Below are 25,778 nucleotides of genomic sequence, written 5' to 3'. Positions count from 1 at the left end.
ATTAGATTAAATAGACATCCTTATGCATTTGTTTTCCTCATCCATAAATTGGAGATAATAATTCTCATTCTATTTACTTTCTTGGGCTGTTGTGACATTTGAAACAATGACTGTGACAAAAATGTTTGAAGTGCTGTAACATAAGCCTATATTTGCAAAGTGAGAGCCATGAAATGTCTACATCAAAATCCTCTGGACTGTTTTGAAAACGTTGAGTCATGGGACCCATCTCAAGATTTGCTAGTTCATAGCATGGCAAATATACTTGGACATTTGCATTTTAATGAAATCTCCAGGTGATTATTTTTCACTGTTTTATTTTTTTAAGACTTTATTTTTATGTTCATTTTTTCCATCCCTACTCATTTCAAAAGCACACTTAAATTTTAAACGTTGCACTAACAGACAAGAAAAGAGGTGGTTAGTGACGACAGCAATGATGATGATGACAAGTTGAATGACAACAATGAGTAGACCAAGAGTCTTATGGGAGAAAGAAAGGACATTGACTTTTTGCTCATTATTGTAAGCCTGGCACCTAGGGTAGCGACTGTCCCACAATCAGTGCTCAATAAATGGCTGTTGAATGAATGATGTTGATGGTTGTGATGCTGTCTTTCAAACTCTCTCTGTGACACCCAACCCAGAGAAGGTGGGACTTGCTCCTTGAGACAAAAGATGCAGGTCAAGCATGAGAATTTCTGTCTGTGTCTTTCCAAAAGGACGACCCAGACACGTTCACTTTCTTCCCCTCCCATTTAAACAATGTCTACAAGGTAGGAGAAGGTATATAAACGTATAGATTGTGTTTGCACACCCAGCTCTCAGTTGATAATGGTCACCTTTCCTGCCTTATGAAAACTGCCAGACTCTCTCTTGTCAAAGTTCTCTTTGTCCCCAGAATGCAATTCATTAACCCTTCCCTGAGCTGAGGAGGGTGCCCAGGTGCCTCACCCTATATTACTGACCTCTGGCTATCTCCTTCCAATCTCTTCCCACAGCAGTTCAGAAGGGGCAATGAGGAGTTCCTTGAAAATTTGTGCAGAAAGCTAACTGCTTGAAGAGGTAGCTGATTGAAGGTAGGCTTTCTTTATTTCATTACCCCATAAAAGAATCAAGTGATTCAAGAAATTGTTGTGGTTTACAAAAAGGAAGAAAAAAGAAAGGAAACAGGTATGAATGTGTTGATTATTAAAGAGACATTTCAGCCTCCCTTTCAACACACACACACACACACACACACGTTGCTGTCTGTCAACTTCCAGTGTATAGCAGCTGGAGAGGTCCTTGGGCTTGGCTTTAGGTAAAATTTCTAACTCATTACCCAAATGAGAGGTCTGTGAAGCCACCTGGTCTCTTGTTTTAAGTCTTCCCCAGCAGACAGCATTGGACCAGAGGGCAGAGAGGTGATTGGGAACAAAAGGGATAAATTCTGGGCCCTGGAGGTGGAATGGACTTCTTGATTGCTATTACCACCTGTCAAACCCACTGTTTTCCTGTTAGTTCAGATCATCAGGGTTTCCCATGTCTCTTATCTAAACAAACTTGGAAGATAACATGTTTCAAATGGGAGGAGAAAGTATACAGAACATCCCCAAATTGTTTGTGCGTCTATAACTTGCCAGGCATTCCTATCATGAGTTGTTAGCAGGGCCCTGGCCTTGTACTTCACAGAGTTGGGTAAGCCTGGCTCAATTCTCAATCTCATGGTCCACGGAAGTCTAATGTCCTTCCCTGATTTTTACTAATTCCCAGGGGCTTACCTTCTCATGGTCACCCTCCACCTGAAACTTCTTTCTGTTTTGCCCTAAGTCAAAGCGGTTATAGGAATTGCCTTTATCCGTTTCTATAAAAATTACACTCACACTAAGAATATATAAATTTAGAACTCGCTCCTAAAGATCTGGAAATTCCAGGGAAGTTCACATAACTACACTTGCTGCCTTCTGCTATTCACTGGCCTCCTCTTTTTCCCCATCCAATCTTTGCTGCTTCTTCCTTCCAAGATTGGGCCTGTCGGCACCACATCTCCTTCTATAATGCGAAGAAGGAAGTTAGCTATCCACAGCTCCTGCCACCATGCAGTCGTATGGATGTCCAGAGCAGAAACACACTAATGTGAGTTCTCCATCCATCTCCTTGGAAGGCTGCCTTGCTTATCAACAATAGCATTATTGTCTTTGTTATGATTTACTTGTTTGCTTCCTACCCATTGTGACAATGCTGAAAGTGAGATGAAATGACTGAATCCAAGGGGTGGAGCTATTTGTCCTAATGCATGCTACTGATAAATAACAGAACTAAGATTTGAATTCAACTCTTTTTGATTCTGAAGCCCATGTTGTTTCTATCTGCCAAATCACATCCAAGGCACAAGGAGGAGCCAGGGAGATGATGAGGAAAGATTTACTAGAGGTAAAAATTATGTTTCCCATCCTTGGCAGGACCTAACACCACTGACTGATAGACAAAGCAATGCAAGATGATATTTATAAAGAGGAGACATATATCTAAGATAGCTCTGTCTCTCTACCTTTCTGTATTAGTCTCGTACTGCTGCTAGAACAAGTTACCACCAATTTAGTGGCTTAACATAATAAACATTTATTGTCTTAGAGTTCTGGGGGGTCAGACTTCCAAAATGGGTTTTACTGGGCTGAAATCAGAAAAATTGCATTTCTTCTGGAGACTCTACAGGAGCATCTGCTTCCTTGCTCTTTTCAGCCTTTAGTGGCTGCCTGCATTCCTGGGCTCCAGGAATCTTCCGTCTTCAAAGCTAGCAATCATATAGCTCCAACCACTGATCCTGTTGCCACAACGCCTCTGACTCCAACCCTCCTGTCTCCTTCTTATAAGGGTATCTATTGTGATTACAGTGGGCACATCTGGTTAACCCAGGACAATCTCCACATCTCAAAATCCTTAACTTAATCAAGTCTGCAAAGTCTTTTACCATGTAAGGTGACATACTCATACAGACCAGTGCTACAAAGGAAGTAAATGGTGATGTCTCGGGAGGTGGCCAAAGTTAGAGTGAGTAGTTAGGGAAAGTTTCTTGGAATTTCTACTGAGAAGAAGCCTAAAGGATGACAAAGTTCTAGAGGAAGGGTTTTCTGGGGATTATATGAGTGTATTAAAGGCATTTGGGGGGTGACAAAAACTCCCCTGTAGGAGGCAGGTCCACACAAATGAACAGGGCCATTCTCTGGTGCCACATGACTCTCTGAGTTATGCTTCCCTCACAGAGGCACTGAGAAGCAAAATGATGAAGCCAGACATTTCTTACTGTCTAGCCTCCTGGCCCCTCATAAGCCCAGCAGATGAGGTACAACTTTAGGTTATTAGCAAAAGGGTATTTGTTTTCTATTGCTGTGTAACAAATTACCACAAACACAGCAGCTTAAAACAACATCAACTTATTCTGCACAGTTCTGTAGGTTAAGAGTTCAGGCAGAGCTCAACTGGCTTCTCTGCTCAGTATATCACAAGGATGAAATCAAGGTAGCAGCTGAGGCTGTAATCTCCTCTAGAGCAAGGGGTCCCATTCAAGCTCATGTGGTTATTGGCAGAATTCAGCTGCTCTTGGAACGAGGCCCCCATTATGCTGCTGGGTGTGGTCCAGAAACCATTCCCAGTTCCTAGAGACCACTTCAGTTCCTTGCCATGTGGCTCCTTCCATAGGCCCTCTCACACTTCATCTCTGACTTCAGGAAGGACCTGGTCCCTTTAAGGGCTCACCTGATTAGGTCAGGCCCACCTGGGTAACCTTCCTTTTGGTTAACTCAAAGTCCACTGATTAGTTACCTAATCACAAGAGTGGTACCCCATCCTATACAAGGTTCTGGCTGCACTTAAGAGTAGGAGATTATAAAGGGCCCATATGTGATGGGGCAGGAATCTTGGAAGAATCTTAGAATTGCCTCCTACAACCAGTGAGTGTTCAGGCTGACCCGGAAGACTAGCCTCATGTTCATTGGGATGGTGAGATCAGGTTTTGCTGTATCAGTTTTCCTCAAGGTGAAGCCCTTTATGGACTGCCTGCTAGTGCTAGTTACACTACGCATATGTGCTCATAAAGACTAACACTAAGTGTTTCCCATACGCTAGAAATCATCTTAAGAGCCCTAAATATATATATTAACTCATATACTCTTTACAACAACCCTATTAAAGTATTGAACATAGCTCTATTTTACAGACGAGAAAACTGAGAAAGTCATCTGAGGAAAGATAAGTAATTTACCCAAGCTCACATAATTAGTAAGTGGCAGCAGTAGGTTAACCCTGCAGCATATTGTTGTGGGATATTAGATCTCAGAGAAACTGCACAATCTCAAATTTTACTAAAACCCACCAAAGCGGCATCTCTAATAACTCCTTGGCACTAGTAACTAGTTATAAATGCTTTCAGTGATGAAAGCCCAAACAAGATGAAGTTTGAATAGCAAAATTACTCTTTCTGTATATGGAGAAAAGTTAATTTCCTTGCATTTTCTTGAATAAATCATTATACTATGTTTTTATACAACAACTCTCAGCCTCTTGAGTGTTTCTCAAACACTTCAGCAACTTTGCCACTAAAAGCAAATCAAGTTTTTGAGAACTCTCCTTTACTCAAAAATATTAGATGAGAGAGCAACAAACAAACAAAAAATAATATAAGAGCATTTATATGGGCCTCCAAAAATAAACTCTTTTTAGGCAGAATGGATGTACTTTTACTAAAATTACAATCATTCCATGAAACAGCAGGATTAAAAGGTTTTTCTACTGAGTTGAGTTCCAAGCTCTTAAAGACACATATTTCTGTTAAGATGCTACTCAAACTTCAGAAAGCGGTCATGTAATGATTCATCTTTAGCTAAGAGACAGAAGGAAATGATGTTCTTTCAAATTTTGGTTTAGTATCTGTTTATCTAACCACCAAATCGTGTTTTTTTTTTTCTCACTGGAAAGAGAAAAGAGGTAGCTGATCTCATTAAATTATTAAAAGATAATTTTATTTAAATGAAGAGAGCAATGACTCACTTATTAATTACACATTCATGGCCAGAACCTACTTTCTCCTCTCTTTGATTTGGAATTTGCCAGTCTTCTGACCTTTTACTAGTCTACCATGGCACAATGGTTTACCACGTGCCCTTCATATTGTGCTACCAAATTTTGATCTGTACGTTAAATTTCTTTTCGTTTCTTAAAGATATCTTCTGCAACAGTGATGTCCTTCAGGAGAAAGCTGAGGTTACATGGTGTGAAGCTTTGCACAACAGTAAGAGGTAAGATGAATGGCACCGGATAAAGCCAGATCCCAAAGGAAAAGTTCATTTTCATTAGAACACACCAGAAATTTCACTGGCAAATTCATAAGACGCATGGTCAGGTCTACACAAACCTGTTTTTCCGAAGGATGACCAACTATCCATAAGGCAGTAACTGTCAAGGCTTTTTATGGACATTGTGAGACCCATATTATGGGTTATTGTGCTATAATTATTGACAGCTTATTTAGTGTTATTTTGTGTCCTGTATTATTACGATTTCCCTCAATAAAATCTTTTCTAATTTTTAAGTAGTAACTACTTATCCTAAGTTTCTGAAACTTGCTTAAAACAAAAAGCAAAAAACTTGTACTCACGTTTTAATTCCTTCAAGCATGATGCCAATATTTTACTATTCTTCCTTGGACCATGGTTTGTCTACCTGTAAAATAAAAGAATTGAGTTAGATTGTAGAGTCCATCTACAGAGCCTTTTGGAAATTGAGGGAGTACATTGTGAGTGGGGCCCCAAGTTTCCTACCCTCATTTTAATCAGAGCAGTCTGGCCTTATCTTTTTTATATTGCTGGCTTTTAGACTCTTTTACAATGTTTTCATTTGCAAGTAACAGAAAATTCCACTCACATTGGCTTAAGTATAAAAGATAATCCCTTTATTTACATAACTGAGAAGTCTATGGTCAGTTGGCTTCAGGTACAGCTTGATCAAGCAGGTTAACTGTATTTACCTTAGAGGTTCATTTCTTTGTGTTTCTCAGAGATCTGCCTCCTGTGCCAGCTTTGGCCTCAGGCTAGAATTGCTAATGGCAGAGCTGGGTTAGGGTCAATCCCATATAATATACATGGAGTAGGGGTGTTTTCTCCAAGAAAATTAAGGTGTATTTTATCAAGAAGGAGGCAAAGTAGAAATAACAGATGCCTACCTCAGGGTCCCTCTAAGATATTGTTTGAAAAAGGGTTTCCATTGTTAAGAACAAGTTTGAAATCTCTAGAGAAGACCATTCCTAAGACCGCTCCAGATCTGCTTTTCTCTGATTCTACTTTTCTCTCATTTAACTCCGTGTCAAACTTCCCAGAATATTCTAGATCCACAGCTGATCTCATTAAAGCTCAGAATGGGTTAATAGCTTAAAGCAGAAACTGTTGAGTATTACTAATAATGTCTCATATGTTCTCACAAAAGTCCTGGTAGCACATCCTACAATTTGCATTAACCCAGAGGCCAATGTGTAATTATTTAAATGAGAATTTTCTTCTTAAAAGAGGAGTGATTCCCTGAGGGCTGATACTCACAGCCAATTGCCATTCGGTGAGTGGAACCGGTTATTGCCTTAAGTCAAAATTTAGTACAGGTATCACTGAAGGAAAAGAAAATCTTCTGCTTATTACGAAAGGACCTGGAAGGCCTGAGCATTCTGTCCACCCCAGCCTGGCTCCTGAAATAATCTCTCTCCTTGCCTGCTGGGGGATAAGCCAATGCCATCCTTATCACCATGACATCAAGTGGGGTTTAAGAGCTAATTCTACACTTGGGAGCTTGAAGACCCAGCGCCAGGGGCAAGTGCTGTGAAATCAAACATCTGAACCACAGAGAGGGCAATCGATATGTATATACCAGGTATATGTGCTCTGTGTAAGGTTATAGTGAAGACAGCCAGGTCAGGGAGTCCAGGGAGCTATCTTTAAGAAATACTGCCAATTCGCTGTCTTCTTTCAAGACCCTAGGCCTTTCATTATGGTGTTACCTTTGTCTGTAAGCCTTCCTCTCCTTCGTTCATCCCCCAGGCCCCGCTCAGAAGTCATCCTCTCTCAATAGGCCATCAATGGAGAGGACGGTTTCTTTCTAAAGATTCCTAGAGTAACTCCTAATGCAGCACTTACTGCTAATGGCTCCTTTGGTCTTCTGCTTCCCTCATTGGGGTAAAATTATAACCTGCAGTTTTCTCGTTCAGAAAATGGGAGGACAGTAATCCTTCCTCAGGGTGACAGTAAAGGTAAATGGGCAAAAGCTATACAAGTGCTTCACGGTGTCTGATTTCAGTAAATACTCAACATATTCAGGTTGTAAATATAAACCCGATAAGGTTAAAAATGACGATCAAGGTTTGTGACAAGAACAAGAGTGAAGTGTTGACTCAGCTTTTGAAGCAGCCATGTACCTAGCTGTTACTGGAGAAGCAGATTTCTTAGTAGTTCAATAAACCATCAGTTTAGCCGTGTCACTGATCAGTAACCACCTGGGATTAACACTGCCTTGCAGACAGATTCCAGCCTTCCCCAGGCTTGCTCCATGTCTGTTGAGGATCTGCCTTGTTCACGGGTAATAGTTTCTTTGAAATATGGCATTCTACAAAGAGGAAAAAGCATCGTTTCTTCTTTGAGCACGCTGAAGCAGGGTTTGGATGGCCGTCGCCCAGCGATAGGCGGTAGAGGATCCCTGTGATGGTGGCAGCCACTGGCTGTAACATCCAATGTCTCGAGATTTCTAATTGTAGGGCTCTGGATGACATGATTTTTCTTTCTTCTTCAAAAATGTTTTTTATTTATCTATACTGCTTAGATGAGTTGCTTCGTCCTAGTTCCTCAAGTTTCCTACCTGTATGGGTGGGGATATAAATTCTAGTCTCTATTTTATTTCCCCATCAAGAGATGATAACACATGAGGCAATAATAGAAGATTTATGTTATCAAATCCTTGGAAGCACCATTGAAAATCAATCTAAGATTTTACTCTAGGATATGAATGATTCAGACGCCTAAAGCAGTACATATATTCCAGACACAGGAATATATCTGCGCTTTTCTCCAGAAAATACCAAATTCTTGTAGGAACCACAATGAATCATTTCAACCGTTTTGGGGGGGTCTTGGGACCACAGTCTGACACAGTCAAAAATGAAAACTTTTTTTTTTCCCCTTAGATTCCATATATATGTGTTAGCATACAGTATTTGTTTTTCTCTTTCTGACTTACTTCACTCTGTATGACAGACTCTAGGTCCATCCACCTCACTACAAATAGCTCAATTTCATTTCTTTTTATGGCTGAGTAATATTCCATTGTATATATGTGCCACATATATGGAATCTAAGGAAAAAATAAAGGTCATGAAGAACCTAGGGGTAAGACGGGAATAAAGACACAGACCTACTAGAGAATGGACTTGAGGATATGGGGAGGGGGAAGGGTAAGCTGAGACTAAGTGAGAGAGTTGCATGGACATATATACACTACCAAACGTAAAATAGATAGCTAGTGGGAAGCAGCTGCATAGCACAGGGAGATCAGCTCGGTGCTTTGTGACCACCTGGAGGGGTGGGATAGGGAGGGTGGGAGGGAGGGAGATGCAGGAGGGAAGAGCTATGGGAACTTATGTATATGTATAACTGATTCAGTTTGTTATAAAACAGAAACTAACACACCATTGTAAAGCAATTATACTCCAATAAAGATGTTTAAAAAAATGAAAACTAAGAAAAAAATTCTGTTTCTTTCCTTTTTCCCTTTTTTTACAACCAAGAGGGAAGCTGGTGACTGAAAGGAAATTTACATAAAACTTTAAACGCTGCTTCTGACATTCAGCTGCACTGGATTCCCTCCAACTATAGAACTTTCAACAGTATCTGTTCCCTAATGATGCAAGTTCCCACCTGTCGACTGGGCGGACTTAACTTTTACCTGTTTCAACATCTTTGCTTCTCTAACCATGGTACCAAAGTAGAAACAAAGGCTAATGACTGTGTTTGTTTCTCGGCAATGCAATGGATGGGATTTAAAGTTAATGTACTCTTTCTTTTCCTGCCTGGTGTAGGAAGCCAGAATCCTAAGCTTACAATGCTTTGCTCCTTGGGAGTGAGCCCCATTTGGGCTCTGCTTAAACAAGGAAGAAAGGGTTAGAACAGGGAAGTACAGAGGTCAGAGTTTAAGTTATTGCTCTGTGTGCTCCGGCTGTTATGACTATGCATGGCTGTGTCTCCATTTGCTCATCTGTAGGGAGGGGATAATAACACAGACCTCCCAGGGCTGCCTGTGAGATTCAAATAAGACCACTATTTAAAAGTCTTCTTTGTATATTAGGCACTCAATAATCATTAGCTTGTTTGCTTCCTCATTCCAAGTTTATCCTGTTGATAGAAGGGGGTATGATCACAGTTAAGTGAATAGCAGCCTGCGTAATATAATTTCACAAGTACAGAGCCAACCCTGGGAAAAATTGGTGAGCCACTGACATACGTCTTCAGGTTGGCCTGTACCCTATTCCTGTACCCTTTGCTTCCTTGTTCAGGTCTGTTCTTCTTACCTAGGGCACCTAGGTTCCTCACGTGTCTTTCTTCTTCCTTTTATCAATCCTTATCTCTAGAATATATCCAATAAATTCATTCTAAATGTAGGTGCAAAGTACTGGTAAAGCTCAATATATATCTGGGGATGGAGATTTAATCCCCAAACTAATGAACCACTTACTGAGGGATATTGGGCAATGGCCAGGTCAATGGTTGATTTCCACATCTGTGTTTCTTACTTATTTCCAAATATGCACAGAGTTCCTCCTCAGTGCCAGGTTGTGGAGGTTTGGAATACGTGGCTGGGTGAGACATGACCATTGCTGTCAAGGGCCTCCCAGTTTTGTGGGACACAGCCATGTAATTATAAATAATAATAACAACAACAACAACTATAATAGCAAACATTCATAGAACACTTACTCTCTGCTGGGTGCTGTTCTATGTGTTTTATATATATTAATTCATTTACGCTTGCAACAATCCTATTTGTTGGTGACTATTATCAGCTGCAGTTTCAAGTAAGCAAGCTGAGGCTCAGAGGGGTTAAATATCCTACCCAAGTCACAGAGCTAGTCAATGTGGTCTAGCCCTGGAGCTTTTGTTGTTGACCACTTACTGCCTCGTCATACACAGGACAGTGTGATGCCGACTTCCAGGATTCTGCTGTGAGAAGTAATCAGTGATGCAGACAAAGACTAAGAAGAGTATTTGAGAAAGCAAAGGGAACAGAAAAAATTATAAATGTCCATCGGTAGTAGAATGCTTAAGTTAATCATGGCATATCTAGATGATAAAATCCCTGCAACCGTTAAAAAGATAAGAATACAATTCTAAACCTCAAGAGAAAAAAGGAAGGTACAAACCAGGTTAGAGCATTATTCTAAATTTGTAAAAAGTATGCTTGTGTATACATAAATATTTCTCTGTGTCAGACAGTGGATAAGGCACTTACGTGCAGCACAAATACAACAGGGTCCTAGAGGAGCTGTTGTTTAGGAAGAGTTTTCAGTTTAGGAAATGATATTTCAAGAATGGATTTTCAGGCAACATTAGAGGCCATGAATGGGGCAGTTGTGCCCAAGGGATCCGGGCTCTGCTGGGGCACTGGGAAGGGGTCCGGGAAACAGTCACAGAGAGCAACCGCCTTGCCTATTTGCCTCTAGAACTTCACCTCCCATGGGCAGACTGATTTGCTGTGTTCACTTTTGCCTCTTAAAGAGGGAATGATGGAGAGTCAAAGCACATCTGTCTCTCTCCAAACCCCCAGAGGCTACCAGCGAGTCCATCTCTGAGCCCTACTCCCATGTTCCCATCCCGGAGGCCCGGTGCCTTCCAATCCTCTCCCACTGTCCCCTGCAATGCCTCATTTTCATCCAGGAGCTCCTCTGGTCTCTGGAATGGTTAGCGAGTTGAAGCTCAAACCCTGGTTTCTGACTCCACACTTTAGCTGGGCTTCTCTCCAGAGTTGCAGCTGGGTGTTTGGCCCTCAAATGAATGGCTCCTGCTCTCCAAGATACCATGAAACTAGCCCTTCCCAAAGAGTGAAGAATCATCACTCTGTTGGCTGCGTGTGACAGGCATGGTCCCTGAATTGTCTCCTCTCCTTATAACAAGGATATGATATAGAATTTATGATCCTTATTTTAAAGGAGGAGAAAGCCTAGCTCTGAGCAGGTGATGGGGAGTCTGCTGAGGTCTTATGGATGGTTATGACTGCAGTGCCTCAAACAGTTCTTGGCACACAGACTCCACCTGTAGTTGTAATTTTTGACACTCACAGGTAGTAAGTGGCAGGTTCGAGACCACAGTCCCTCTCCTGAAGCCTTTTCTCTTTCTGCCATGCCAAGCCTGGGCTCTCTCACCTGCCACAGTGTTCTTTCCATGGATATCCTTCCTTCCTGGCTGCTATTACTTCTGGGGCAGCGATAAGTGCATTTACCCTGACCATCCCTCCAACTATCAGTGCTTCATGATGGCTTCTAGATCGAAGGGTGAGGGAGCGTGCCCAGGTGGAGTGTGGGAGCTCTCTGGATGTTTGCAGGAATACTGTTTCACAGGGTGTACCTGGAGCGTAATCTTTCCTTCCTTTTCTCTGCCCCTTGGAAGCCTATCAAACAACCCCAGGCCTTTGCTTTCTCCTTTTTCTCTCTCTCTGGAACACAGTTGGGACTTGTGCAACTGCAGGGGTCTTTTCTGTGGGAACAGTAATCTCATTTCAATGATTCCCAATCAGTTCAGATTGGGAATGATTCACCCAAAAGTATTCCATAGTTTGGGTGGTAGGAGTGGGGAGGGGGAAGGAATTTACCCCACCCCACCTCCTGAAAACGAACGGCATGTGATGTACTCAGAAGAGTTGAATCTTTTTTTCTTTTCTTTTCTTTTCTTTTTTTTTAAGTCTTCCTCCTCGTGAGGAAGGTCTCTAAGATCATGGAGACAATGTGGCAGGTAATAGATACTGCTTTAGATTCTTTCTGGGTATGGTATCAGCAGCATGTGTTAGAGGGAGTAGACGTTTGGAGATCTGCTGTCAGGACAGGAGATTTGAGGCAGGAGTCAGGTCACCTCTCTGGGTCCCTGTAAGGGGCAAGTTGGATTAGATGTCGACGGTATCCTGTAGGTTCCTTCATTCACTGAGCACCTATTAGGGTTAAAGAAACTAGTGCTGAGGGTCTATCAAGATCCTTCTTGTTTCTTGCCTGAGTTCAGAGCCATTTGAGAGGAGGACATGTTAAGTTACTAGGCAGAGGGAGATTAGCACGTTACTGCGATTGTAGATAAACACTACTGAGGGTGTAAAGCCAAACTTGCAGCACAGAGGACCAGTGGAGATTATGTGCTCTCTGCCGTCAGATACACCCCCAGAGAATGGAAGCAGGAGAGGAATTTTGCCAACAAGTTCAGTTCATTCTCCCAAAAGGCCCAGTAGCTAAATTACTCCCCCTTCCAACGGGGGGTAAGAGAGAGTCGAAAGAGGCCTTAGGGTTTAGAGTACATTCCTCCCCATGGAAAAACGTAGGAATAATTGTGTAGTTGAGCCAGTAGACACTCTCCACACATCTGTCAGCACCTACATTTCCCAGCCTCCCTTGCTGTTAGATTGGGGCCATGCGACTTTGGCCAATGGACTTAAGTGGAAGTTATGTGTATTACTTGTGAGTTGAATCAGTTAAAGCCTTTCTCTGTTCCTCTCATTCTCTGCCTTGGCGACCCCAGAGGCTGTATGTTCTAGATGGCATGCCTGTAAGACGAAGGAAAGCTGTCCAAACTGAAATAGACTTTGTGCGAATGCGAAATAACCTTTATGTTTCAAAGCCACCGAGATCCAGAGATTTATCTTCTACCACAGCAGAGCCTGTCCTGTCCTGACTAAGCTAATGCTTCTCCCCAGACATCAGAGACTGGATATACTGTGAAAACAAAGCCAACATGATCTATGTACTCATGGAGCATTTAGTCTAGTGGGGAAGATAGAAAACAAACAGGTAAAAAAAATAAATAGTTGCGAGCTGTGGTAAAGGCTGTGAAGGAAATGGAGAATAATTGGCAGGGTATAAATTTAAGTTTGATGGTCAGAGTAGGCATCCCTGAAAAGGTGACCCTTTAGCAAAACTAAAATGGAACACTTCAATACAAAGTAATAGACCTTTTACATAATAATCTCTTGCCACTGAAGTTCTAGTATACATGTCTTTCATGGTGGGAGCACCATCCTCTTTTTGGATGATATATTTGCTAGTACATAGATGCCAGGTATTGGTTCAACCCATCGCCACTGGCTAAGACAACGTTATCTTCCTTTTCCTGTTGTGGTTTTCCAAAAATAAGGCTTTGATTTTTATTTGATAGACATGTACTTGTAATAATATTAAGTATGCATTTCCATACTACATCAAAACCCCTTCTCAACAATATTCAGTTACCTTCCCCTCACCCTCACCCTGTGTGATATGTCCTTCCTGGTTGAAAATTACTGATCCAGAGTGTGACTTTGAAATCTCAGGATTCTAACCCCTGTGACCAGTGTATTAGAGAACCAACAGGTATACCCTTCATTAAGATCAACCTGTGCATTATTTTAAAGGAAAAACCTGTACTTTTCTTCAACTGATGGTCCAAACATAACCTAGAGATGACTGTGGTGGACAACTGCTCTCACTGGGATGTCCAGGCTTCCTTCTCCCTTATTTTGGTAACAATCTGCTGATTTTCCACTGGGGCACCACCCCCTCCCCACTCTCCATCCACATGTGATTCAGGTCTTGACCATCAAAATATGGCATTGTCCTGGCTCCAGTGATTGGTCCACATACGGGCATGTGACCTGATTCAGTCCCCTGAAAGTCAGACCCAAGTCAGATGCGGGAATCCTGGGGGAAGAGAAGCATCACCCTCTCTGCAGGATATAACCCAGGAGAACACAGGGCTACAGCCGCTGGCTTCCATCTGGCCTTAGAATCAGGCAGCACTAAAGAGAGTGAGTCTGCTTCAAGCCACAAATGCATTCAACACTCATGCCAGCTTCTTCCTGGTCCCCATGCCAATCTGATTTGGGTTTCTGTGGCCTTCAGTGAAAATAAATCTGATATAGACACTAAAATTCACATGAGGGAAAGAAAGATGTCAATGGACCAACTGTCAAATATTTTGCTGATCTCAAATCTCTTCACTGTTTTCTCCAAAGCTCTGGGTTCTTCAGAGTGGTTCTGATAATTGCCTGAGGAAGGAGCTCACATTCCAATGGCTTTACTTCCTTAGTGGGGAACTTACTTATTGAGAATAAAGAAGCATAATGTCCATCTAATTATTATTCAAGGTATAAGATGGAAAGAGAAAAAAACAACTATGATCATTGTTGAAAGAAAAGAAAAGGCACAGGAAAAGCATTTAAAAGCCAGGAAATAAAAACAAGACAAAAACCCAAAAAACAAATGGCAACAATAACAAAAATCTTACTGAATTTCTTTGCCCAGTGGAAGCTTAAATAAATGTTAAGTGCTTGACCCCTCAAAGTAGACTTAACTTAGTCAACTCACAAACTCATATAGCTGTTTAATTCTCTCTTATCTCTGTCTCTCCCTGGGTATTGCATTGTTCTTAAGGTGTAGAGTTTTTGTTTTTGTATTTGTTTTTTGCCCCACAGTGAGACTTGAGGGATCTTAGCTCCCAGGCCAGGGAAAGCGCAGGGTCCTAACCACTGGACCGCCAGGGATTCCCCCTTAAGGTGTAGTTTTAATTCCAGATGGTTCAAAGGAGAGGAAGGAGTTCAAAATTGATAAGTAAGTCAGATTTGCCTTAGACAGTCCTCGAATTTTACTTGACAGCCATTTCCTCACTTCCCCATTCTGGAAGGGAGGAAAGAGGAAAGGAAGGAAGGAAAGAATCATCAAATGCATCGTTAAAAACCTGATTGTCACTACAACCTTATGAGTTGAATTATGTCCCTTCAATTTTCAGAAAACTGAGGCTCAGAGAGGGTGACAATTATAATTAATCTTTATTCAGTGTTTCATATGTCACAGGTGCTTTTCTAAGTGCCCAATAGGAATTTGCCTATTTAATTCTCACAACAATGCCATGAGGAAGGCCACAGAGTCCTCGATTCATGGAGGGGGAAACAGAAACACTAGGAGGTGGAATAACTTACCCACGCTCACGTAACTTGTGTCAGAGCCAGGGGTCACCCAGGTAACCCTGCTCCAGAGTCCGTGCCCTTCCTTAATCATTAGGCTGTTTTGCCCCTGAAAAAGCCAGATGATCTGTGCAGGATGATTTGTTCCAAGTTTCAAAGTAAGTTAGTAGTTATAGTAGTCTTGTTTCTTTACTACAGACTACATAATTAATTCTAGCTGTTTTAAGAAGAAAGGGATCCATTAAACAATGTAGATAGCTCCCACAATGGATGAAGAAGCTAAAGTAACAGACTCTAGGCTGAAGTTCCAGGAAACAGTCCCCGAGTCATACCATGGAACTAACCCACCCGGAGAGAGGCCGTTCCCGTCACCATCAGGGCACCGTGAACCAGGAGCTGCCAGCCCAACTGAGGATTCCAGAACCAGCCTCCATCCGCATCAGTCTGGGCCAGAAGAATGGATTCCCTACATCCTGCCTCCTTCTCCGTGAATCTACCTCATTGCCCCCAAAATGTCCTCCAGGGCCCCTCTGATTAACAGAGGCTGTGCTGCATGTCGGTCCTGCAACAGTCAGGAAAATGAATCCTGTGCCGGAAAGGAGAGCCTCACACTGTAGACAGCTTCCAAAATGTGGAGAGGGTGTCCCCACAGGCTACCATGTCACCAACTCACATTCTGCAGTAAGCATTACCCCCGGCCCCCAAACCCCATCCAACTCTCATATTCTGTGGTACCATAAAAGGCAACTCTCTTTTCCTGGAGTACTTTTACATTCTACATTCATCCCCAGTCCTCCCTTTCTACAACAATTCACACTCCCAAGGAAACCCCATCACAATCCCTTCACAATCCACGACAAACCCCTATCCATCTTCCCTACACCACTTCACACTCCAGAGTTAATCCCAGGACAGAACCACTCTCCACAGGAACACCAGCCTTCTGGTCCAGCAACCCCACTCAGGAGAAACCCCAATCCTCCTTCCCTGACGACCACTTCACCCCCCAGAGTGATCCCTGCTCATCTCCCCTACGGCCACTTGACAGCCATGGTAATTCCCATCTCCCTCCCTAGCCCCAATTCCCACCCCACACCAAACCCAGTCCTCTCTCACAGGACCACTTCACAGTCACATACACAGCAATCCACAACCCTCCCTCTCTACAAACACTTCACGTTCTGCCGTGAACCCTCAGTCTTCCCTCCCACAAGCCTTTCACACTCACAGTGAATGGCAATCCCATCAGTCCTGCTATCCCCTCATACTCCATGGGAAATTCTTTTCCTTGAATCCCACCATCTCTGAAACCACCACCATTAACTCCAATCTTCCCACCTCCGTGGCCACTTCACAGCCCACTCCCAGCCTCTGTCCTGCTTTCTGCCCCAGTGCCCTTCGTACTACAGGGTAAGGCTCAGTCCCCTCCCTTCCACTCATTCCCCGCCCTTCCACTCATTCCCCGCCCCATAGCCAGCCCCAAACCTCTCCCTTTCAACCACCTCACACTCTACTGTGAGACCCTTTCCCCTCGATCTCCATCAGCTCTCCAAAGGACATTAGTGGGAATTGGAATACTGTTCATCAAATTAAGTCTATAATCCTGAGGGCCTATTCTAAGCATTTAGAGTGAAAGCAGTGTCACATTTTCTGCTTTGCCATACTGTTTATATATTGGTAGCAATGTAAGCACTTCAAAGATAATGCCCAAATACTGGTCTCTAGCTATAACAAATTTAGTTTGTAAACATGGCAATGTTCCATGCTATATTCAAATAAGAAAATGATAAATCCAGAAATGGCAACTTTACCCTGATCATAGCTCCTCCAATGTCATGTGTGCTTGTGATCAATTGGAGAAAGAGGACATAGGCAAATGAAAGTAGGGTTTGGGGGAGTATATTGAGACTATGAATGAAATTTATTTAGGTTCCATATAGTGCTGTAGCACTGCTCATGGAATACAATATATATGTTATTGAAACAATCCAGAGGCTCCCTCTGTCTTCCTCAATTTTTAATCCTTTCCCTCATCGAGTACCTTCGGTATGCCAGGTGTGTTATGTGATGTGTAATATCTTCCTGAATCTTTCCAGCAAACCTGTCAGGTAGGTCCCATTAGAGGCTTAGAAAGGTTAAGGGAGGAATATGACCCAAGTCCTAGAGAGGCTAAGTGGTGGTTTTAATGTTTTTGTCTCAAACACATGCCCTTTTAATTCCACCTGATTTTGATGTGTGCATTTGCAGGTAAACAAAGGAGATGAAGGGAAGCTGCCTGTCACTCTCTCTAGCCCTGGGTGGAATGAACCTGACTTCCTGGGTCTGGGTATTTTCCTATCTATGAAGCCAATGACTTTGCTTGTCTTATTCACCACTGTAGGCCCAGGGCCTAGCCTAGAAGGAACCCAGTGCTTTGGGGTAGATAATCATTTCTCTTTGGCTTTGGAATGAACTCCCTTGCCTTACATACACACCTTCTCCTCAAACTTCATTCTTTTTCAGTTTAGTTATGTGGTCAAGTCTGGGAAATAGCTGGGAGAGGTGGAGCGGTGCCTCTGGACAAAGTACCACGAGAGCTCTGTAAGTATCTTGAAAACTCTGAAGTGCTATTAAAAATGTAAGGCATGGTGCCATTTCTTTTATGTATTTATTTATTCATTAATATTTGTTTTTATTTCCATTACTCTAGGAAGTGGATCAGAAAAGATCTTGCTGTGATTTATCTCAAAGAGTGTTCTGCCTATGTTTTCCTCTAAGTTTTATAGTGTCCAGTCTTACATTTAGGTCTTGAATCCACTTTGAGTTTATTTTTGTGTATGGTGTTAGGGAGTGTTCTAATTTCATTCTTTTACATGTAGCTGTCCAGTTTTCCCAGCACCACTTATTGAAGAGGCTGTCTTTTCTCCATTGTATATCCTTGCCTCCTTTGTCATAGATTAGTTGACCATAGGTGCGTGGGTTTATCTCTGGGCTTTCTATCCTGTTCCATTGATATATATTTCTGTTTTGGGGCCAGTACCATATTGTCTTGATTACTGTAGCTTTGTAGTAGTCTGAAGTCAGGGAGTCTGATTCCTCCAGCTCCATTTGTTGCCCTCAAGACTGCTTTGGCTACTCAGGGTCTTTTGTGTCTCCATACAAATTTTAAGATTTTTTGTTCTAGTTCTGTAAAAAATGCCATTGGTAATTTGATAGGAATTGCACTGAATCTGTAGAGAGCTTTGGGTAGTATAGTCATTTTCACAATATTGATTCTTCCAATCTAAGAACATGGTATATCTCTCCATCTGTTTGTATCGTCTTTAATTTCTTTCATCAGGGTCTTACAGTTTCTACATACAGGTCTTTTGTCTCCCTAGGTAGGTTTATTCCTAGGTATTTTATTCTTTTTGTTGCAATGGTAAATGGGAGTCTTTCCTTAATTTCTCTTTCAGATTTTTCATCATTAGTGTACAGGAATGCAAGAGATTTCTGTGCATTAATTTTATATCCTGCAACTTTACCAAACTCATTAATTAGCTCTAGTAGTTTTCTGGTGGCATCTTTAGTATTCTCTATGTATAGTATCATGTCATCTGCAAAAAGTGACAGTTTTACTCCTTCTTTTCCAATTTGTATTCCTTTTATTTCTTTTTCTTCTCTGATTGCCATGGCTAGGACTTCCAAAACGATGTTGAATAATAGTGGTGAGAGTGGACATCCTTGTCTTGTTCCTGATCTTAGAGGAAATGCTTTCAGTATTTCACCATCGAGAATGATGTTTGCTGTGGGTTTGTCGTATATGGCCTTTGTTATGTTGAGGCAGGTTCCCTCTGTGCCCACTTTCTGGAGAGTTCTTATAAATGGGTGTTGAATTTTGTCAAAAGCTTTTTCTGCATCTATTGAGATGATCATATGGTTTTTCTCCTTCAGTTTGTTAATATGGTGTATCACATTCATTGATCTGCATATATTGAAGAACCCTTGCATCCCTGGGATAAATCCCACTTGATCATGGTGTATGATCCTTTTAATGTGTTGTTGGATTCTGTCTGCTAGTATTTTGTTGAGGATTTTTGCATCTATATTCATCAGTGATATTGGTCTGTAATTTTCTTTTTTTGTAGTAAATTTGTCTGATTCTGGTATCAGGGTGATGGTGGCCTCATAGAATGCGTTTGGGAGTGTTCCTTGCTCTGTAACTTTCTGGAAGAGTTTGAGAAGGATAGGTGTTAGCTCTTCTCTAAATGTTTGATAGAATTCACCTGTGAAGCCATCTGGTCCTGGCCTTTTGTTCGCTGGAAGATTTTTAATCACAGTTTCAATTTCATTACTTGTGATTGGTCTGTTCATATTTTCTATTTCTTCCTGGTTCAGTCTTGGAAGGTTATACCTTTCTAACAATTTGTCCATTTCTTCCAGGTTGTCCATTTTATTGGCATAGAGTCATTTGTAGTAGTCTCTTAGGATGCTTTGTATTTCTGCGGTGTCTGTTGTAACTTCTCCCTTTTCATTACTAATTTTATTGATTTGAGTCCTTTCCCTCTTTTTCTTGATGAGTCTGGCTAATGGTTTATCAATTTTGTTTATCTGCTCAAAGAACCAGCTTTTAGTTTTATTGATCTTTGCTATTGTTTTCTTTGTTTCTATTTCATTTATTTCTGTTCTGATCTTTATGATTTCTTTCCTTCTACTAACTTTGGGTTTTGTTTGTTCTTCTTTCTCTAGTTCCTTTAGGTGTAAGGTTAGATTGTTTATTTGAGATGTTTGTTGTTTCTTGAGGTAGGACTGTATTGCTATAAACTTCCCTCTTAGAACTGCTTTTGCTGCATCCCATAGGTTTTGGATCGTGGTGTTTTCATTGTCATTTGTCTCTAGGTATTTTTTGATTTCCCCTTTGATTCCTTCAGTGATCTCTTGGTTATTTAGTAACGTATTGTTTAGCCTCCATGATTTGTGTTTTTTACGTTTTTTTCCCTATAATTGATTTCTAATCTCATAGTGTTGTGGTTGACATATTTTCCATTTTCTTAAATTTACTGAGGCTTGATTTGTGACCCAAGATGTAATCTATCCTGGAGAATGTGTGCACTTGAGAAGAAAGTGTAATCTGCTGTTTTTGGAAGGAATGTCCTATAAAATATCAATTATATCTATGTGGTCTATTGTTTCATTTAAAGTTTGTGTTTCCTTATTAATTTTCTGTCTGGATAATCTGTCCATTGGTGTAAGGGGGGTGTTAAAGTCCCCCACTACTATTGTGTTACTGTCAATTTCCTCTTTTATAGCTGCTGGCATTTGCCTTATGTATTGAGGTCCTCCTATGTTGGGTTCATATTTATAATTGTTATATCTTCTTCTTGGATTGACTCCTTGATCATTATGTAGCGTCCTTCCTTGTCTCTTGTAACATTTTTACTTTAAAGCCTATTTTATCTGATATGAGTATTGCTACTCCAGCTGTCTTTTGATTTCCATTTGAATGGAACATCTTTTTCCATCCCCTCACTTTCAATCTGTATGTGTCCCTAGGTCTGAAGTGGGTCTCTTGTAGACAGCTTATAGATGGGTTTTGTTTTCGTATCCATTCAGCGAGCCTGTGTCTTTTCGTTGGAGCATTTAATCCATTTACATTTAAGGTAATTATCGATATGTACGCTCCTATGACCATTTTCTTAATTGTTCTGGGTTTGTTTTTGTAGGTCCTTTTCTTCTCTTGTGTTTCCCACTTAGAGAAGTTCCTTTAGCATTTGTTGTAGAGCTGGTTTGGTGGTGCTGAATTCTCTTAGCTTTTGCTTGTCTGTAAAGGTTTTAATTTCTCCATCGAATCTGAATGAGATCCTTGCTGGGTAGAATCATCTTGGTTGTGTAGGTTCTTCCCTTTCACCACTTTAAATATGCCATGTCACTCCCTTCTGGCTTGTAGAGTTTCTGCCGAGAAATCAGCTGTTAACCTTATGGGAGTTCCCTTGTATGTTATTTGTCATTTTTTCCTTGTTGCTTTCAATAATTTTCCTTTGCCTTTAATTTTTGCCAATTTGATTACTATGTGTCTCGGCATGTTTCTCCTTGGGTTTATCCTGTATGGGACTCTCTGCACTTCCTGGACTTGGGTGGCTATTTCCTTCCCCGTGTTAGGGAAGTTTTCAACTATAATCTCTTCAAATATTTTCTCGGGTCCTTTCTCTCTCTCTCCTCCTTCTGGGACCCCTATAAGGTGAATGTTGTTGCGTTTATTGTCGTCCCAGAGGTCTCTTAGGCTGTCTTCATTTCTTTTCATTCTTTTTTCTTTATTCTGTTCCACAGCAGTGAATTCCACCTTTCTGTCTTCCAGGTCACTTATCCGTTCTTCTGCCTCAGTTATTCTGCTATTGATTCCTTCTAGTGTAGTTTTCATTTCAGTTATTGTGTTGTTCATCTCTGTTTGTTTGTTCTTTAATTCTTCTAGGTCTTTGTTAAACATTTCTTGCATCTTCTCGATCTTTGCCTCCTTTCTTTTTCCGAGGTCCTGGATCATGTTCACTATCATTATTCTGAATTCCTTTTCTGGAAGGTTGCCTATCTCCACTTCATTTAGTTGTTTCTCTGGGGTTTTATCTTGTTCCTTCATCTGGTATATAGCCCTCTGCCTTTTCATCTTGTCTATCTTTCTGTGAATGTAGTTTTTCTTCCACAGGCTGCAGGACTGTAGTTCTTCTTGCTTCTGCTGTCTTCCCTCTGGTGGATGAGGCTATCTAAGAGGCTTTCGCGAGTTTCCTGATGGGAGGGACTGGTCGGCAAAACCCAATTTTACTAACCCTTGAAGAACTCCCATAAGCAGTTAGAATAAAGTAATGCAGAAATTCAAGTCTATGGGATTGAAAGTCATTTGAGTCAAAGAGTCAACTTGGATTTCTCAACAAATGCATGATCCTCATCAAGACACACACCAAGGGACCAGCAAAGGTACACTGAGTGGGAAAGAAGGGCATGAGTAGGTATCAATATTTTAAAAAGTCTAAAAGATAGTCCACATTAATTGTGTTAATACTTTATAAACTGATTAAAGTAGTAAATAAACTGTGCTTCAAGCTGGAATTACTGTCTGATCCCTGTTGATTAGTAATTTTGATTAGTAATTTGTGTATCTTTAATCAGTATAAAAATGGGAAATGAATTAACTACTAATTGAAAACTGCCATCATTTAGTTTTGGATGAAATCCTTTTAAAACATCAGATCTGTGAGGCAAAAGCAAGAGATATTTCTTGTAGTAAGACAGCTTGTAGGTACCAGGCTTCTAGTCCAACTCCAGGTTTTATAAGTGACCCTAAAGCAGTGAGTGACTTCTCCAAAGCTCAGGGCTGGGCAGATCCAGTTCTCTCTGAGCCTGTACACTGGGCCAGGGCAGGCACACTCTCTCCTTTGCTGTTCTATTTCCCCAGCGCCTGTGTATTGAATAGCAGTGAATTAACATCTTCTGATTTAGTCTATGGTCCTAGAGAGTATTTTTTTCAACCTAGCATTTGCTGATACTTCTATTTTCTTCTTTTCTTTTCTTTCCCTGCAGTTTAACGAACACTGAATACTGTGTTAGAATTAGTCATTTGCTGACTGTGCCAGCCGGCAGCCTCATAATCAAAGCCTTGTCACAGAGCATGGCTGCCACAGTGACTGGAATAAATGGAATAAATGTTCCCCATCCTGGCACACCAAAGAACTGCCTCAAGCTTACAAATGTGAACTTGGAGGAAGCTTTTAAGTCCAGCAAAGGCTTTACATTTAGTGAGCCTGGCTGGGAGCTGGGTAGACCCAGTTTGATGGGTTGCATGGTGTGAATATTGGAGCAGCACAGAGGCAACTCCCCGTGAGAGTGGAAGAGAGCACTGGGAAAGGAGAGGAGTGAAGGAGCATGATGGTGATGTTCCAAAGGATGATTGGAAGGGAAGGGAGATGTCTGGCAGTCATAAGTCCCAGGTGTTTGTTTGTACTTTATTGGAAAGCCATGTAAATATATAGAAACTTCCTGGCAAAATACCTTGACTTGTAGCAACCTCATCTGCCATATTTGGGTGATAATCTAGAAGTGGCATTTGCCCACACCCTATTCATCTCAACCCTGGAAGCAGTGGTCCCCCTGGCTGAAGGAAAGTTCATGTTTGTGAATGGAAGCAAGAAAGCTTTGGATGTGGCATTCAACTGGACACCATAGAGAGAAGAGGACCGTGCATAAGCTGCCTCACAACTCCTAATGCAGAAGGCTCATTTCTAGCCTCAGGCTTCATTTCTAGCCAAGTCATTTTCATTAGGAAATCCACCAAGAGCTCCAGAAGCATTGTAATTATCCAACTTGTGGACCAAGTCCGCAAGCAGTGATCCAGGGTAGCCTGTGTGCCCACCATTATGTTAGGTGTTCTCCTGCTAATTCATAAAGACCTTCACTCATTCAATAAATACCACATCTGTGTAGATCCTTGCAGATATGACAGTGAGCAGAGCCTCAGATCCTGTCCTCAAGGGGCCCTAAGTCTGGAGGAGAGACATAGACATATAAACAGAATATTACATTACTGTGTGTGACAACTCAGCCCTTGAGCTCCTCACCCAGCCTCAGTGGATAAAGAGGGGCAACTTCCAGGGGAGGTGACAATGTTGAACTTGGTTGTAGAGATGTTAAATTTTGCCCTGGTTAAGGAGCAAGGAGGCAGGAGAAAGAAAGACATGTGAGCAACTGCACCTAGATGAGAAACCACCTGCTATGTGGTAGGGTTTGTTTGGTGCTGCTGGCAGGGAGAGAAGAAGAAAGGGGCATTTAAGCTTCTTATGCCAGGTTGAGGAGTTCTTCATAGAACCATGTAGTGTGTGAAAGAGCCAGAGAGCAGAGAAATAAACAGGGCATGATGTTAGGAAGATACTTGCTTTACAGTGCATCAAGGCTCTGAGAGAAATGAAAATGTAATGGAGATTATGGCACGACTTGTCATGTTACCTGAAAACTGGGTTCGCCTCTTGATGAGTGTTGAGCCAAAAGATACGAAGCCAAAGAGAAGGAAGGATTTATCATTAGTTGCAGCAAGTAAGGAGAACACTGGGGATCTTTCCCAAAGGAGCATCTTCCCAAACAGCAAAATTGGGGATGTCTTAAGCGATAGGTACATGCATATTCGTGAAGGGGCTTGGGTGGTAGGTAGAGTCTAAGCTTTAGTTGATCAAAGTCATGAGGGTCAGAAAGGGTCACCGTCATCATCCCTTAGATTCCAGCCGGTCAGGTGGTTGAGCAACTGAGGGGGATTTAAATTCTGCAAAACACCTCAAGACAGTGTTTTAGGATAGTCTTTACCATTGGAATAGAACTGGGAGTATTTACAACTGATTTGTTATCTTTGCTACTGTTACTTCTCTTGTCTGACAAGTTTGTCCTTTTGTTCTCTTAAGATCATTATTACTGAGACCTGTTCAAGGGCAAGCATTGTGGCCAGGCTTAGATCACAAAATGGCTTAGACCAAAAATGGCTTCTATCATGTCAAGAAAGCCAGGCCCAGTTCTCTTTCTCCGGGGACCTCCCCCCCAGACCCTAACTGCTTACATTCAGGGTGTTTTCATGTGAGGAAAAAGTGAGGTGAGCATTTAAGAACATTTGGGCAAAAAGGAGCAAATTCAGTGCTCTAGGTTGGGGCAATAGCATGATACAAGTAATAAGAGCTCCAGTTATTGAAATGCTACTCAATGCAAAAGTTATCCATTTAATTCTCACAGCAACTGAGAAAGGTTGATATTATTGTACCCATTTTACAGATGAAGACATGGTGGTTTACAGAAGTCAGTGACTTGCTCAAGGTTACAAAGTAAGGTAAGAAGTGAGACGTTATATCTAGAGTTACCTGGGTCCAATACTTGTGTTTTTGATGACTCTGATGCATGTCACAGGGACATGAGTGAGCATGACAGGTGTGGGACATGAGTTAGAAACTGCTCTGCCTGGAAGAGCTGGCCTTGCTGGAGCACAAAGAAGATGCAAACATGGGTGAGGTGGTTGTGCATTTTCCGTGACAGGTTCAGGAATTTAGCAAGATTCTGTTAGAAAATGAAGAGCTCTTCAGGCCTGAGGCAGGGCAGTGTGAAATGGTTAGAGTACAAGTTCTGGAGATAGACTAGATGGGTTCAAGTCTCAGCTTTAAAACTTGCCAGATATGTGATGCTGAAAACGGGTAAAGTTATAGAGGAGAAAGGTTGAAGCAATACTGACAGAACACAGCTCACATCATGTTTACCTGCCCTGGTTCCTCGGAAGGAAGAGTTAGGGACCAATTAACTTCAGAGAACTAGTGTCAGGAATTGTGCTCTAACAGGTACAAAACTTGCCTTTAGACAAACAGAGGGAACAGAGAACAAAGTACTGTGACAAACTGGCTGATAAGCCTTCTGCTAGGATGAGAGGAAGAGAACAAGGGAAAACATCACCACCTTGATCTTGCAGCCAGTAGCAAAAATGCCTTGAAAAACAAACTTGTTGGTTGTCTCAATTTGTAGTCATTTTTCACGGAGTACCACCCAGATCTTTTTCATCAAAATTTGGGTTCTGAGGCTATAAAACAGCTGCTGAGGGGCTGAGATTACACTGGCCC

The 25,778-nt window shown here is 41.7% G+C and overlaps 1 protein-coding gene across 1 annotated transcript in view; it reads right to left on the bottom strand.

The window, feature by feature from the left end:
• Nucleotides 1-2,505: 2,505 nt before the first annotated feature.
• LOC125961636 (uncharacterized) overlaps nucleotides 2,506-25,778 on the bottom strand; it is a 344,208-nt gene continuing 320,935 nt past the window's right edge. The window contains exon 5 of the mRNA XM_049700429.1: nucleotides 2,506-5,700. Within this exon, the coding sequence (XP_049556386.1) occupies nucleotides 5,671-5,700 (30 nt within the window). The 3' untranslated portion in view covers nucleotides 2,506-5,670. The remainder of the gene's footprint in view (nucleotides 5,701-25,778) is intronic.

This window comes from Orcinus orca, chromosome 17 (genome assembly GCF_937001465.1).
Source record: "Orcinus orca chromosome 17, mOrcOrc1.1, whole genome shotgun sequence".
Lineage (NCBI taxonomy): Eukaryota > Metazoa > Chordata > Mammalia > Artiodactyla > Delphinidae > Orcinus > Orcinus orca.
Note: the sequence above shows the minus strand (reverse complement) of the source record. Positions and strands in the feature narration are given on the sequence as shown.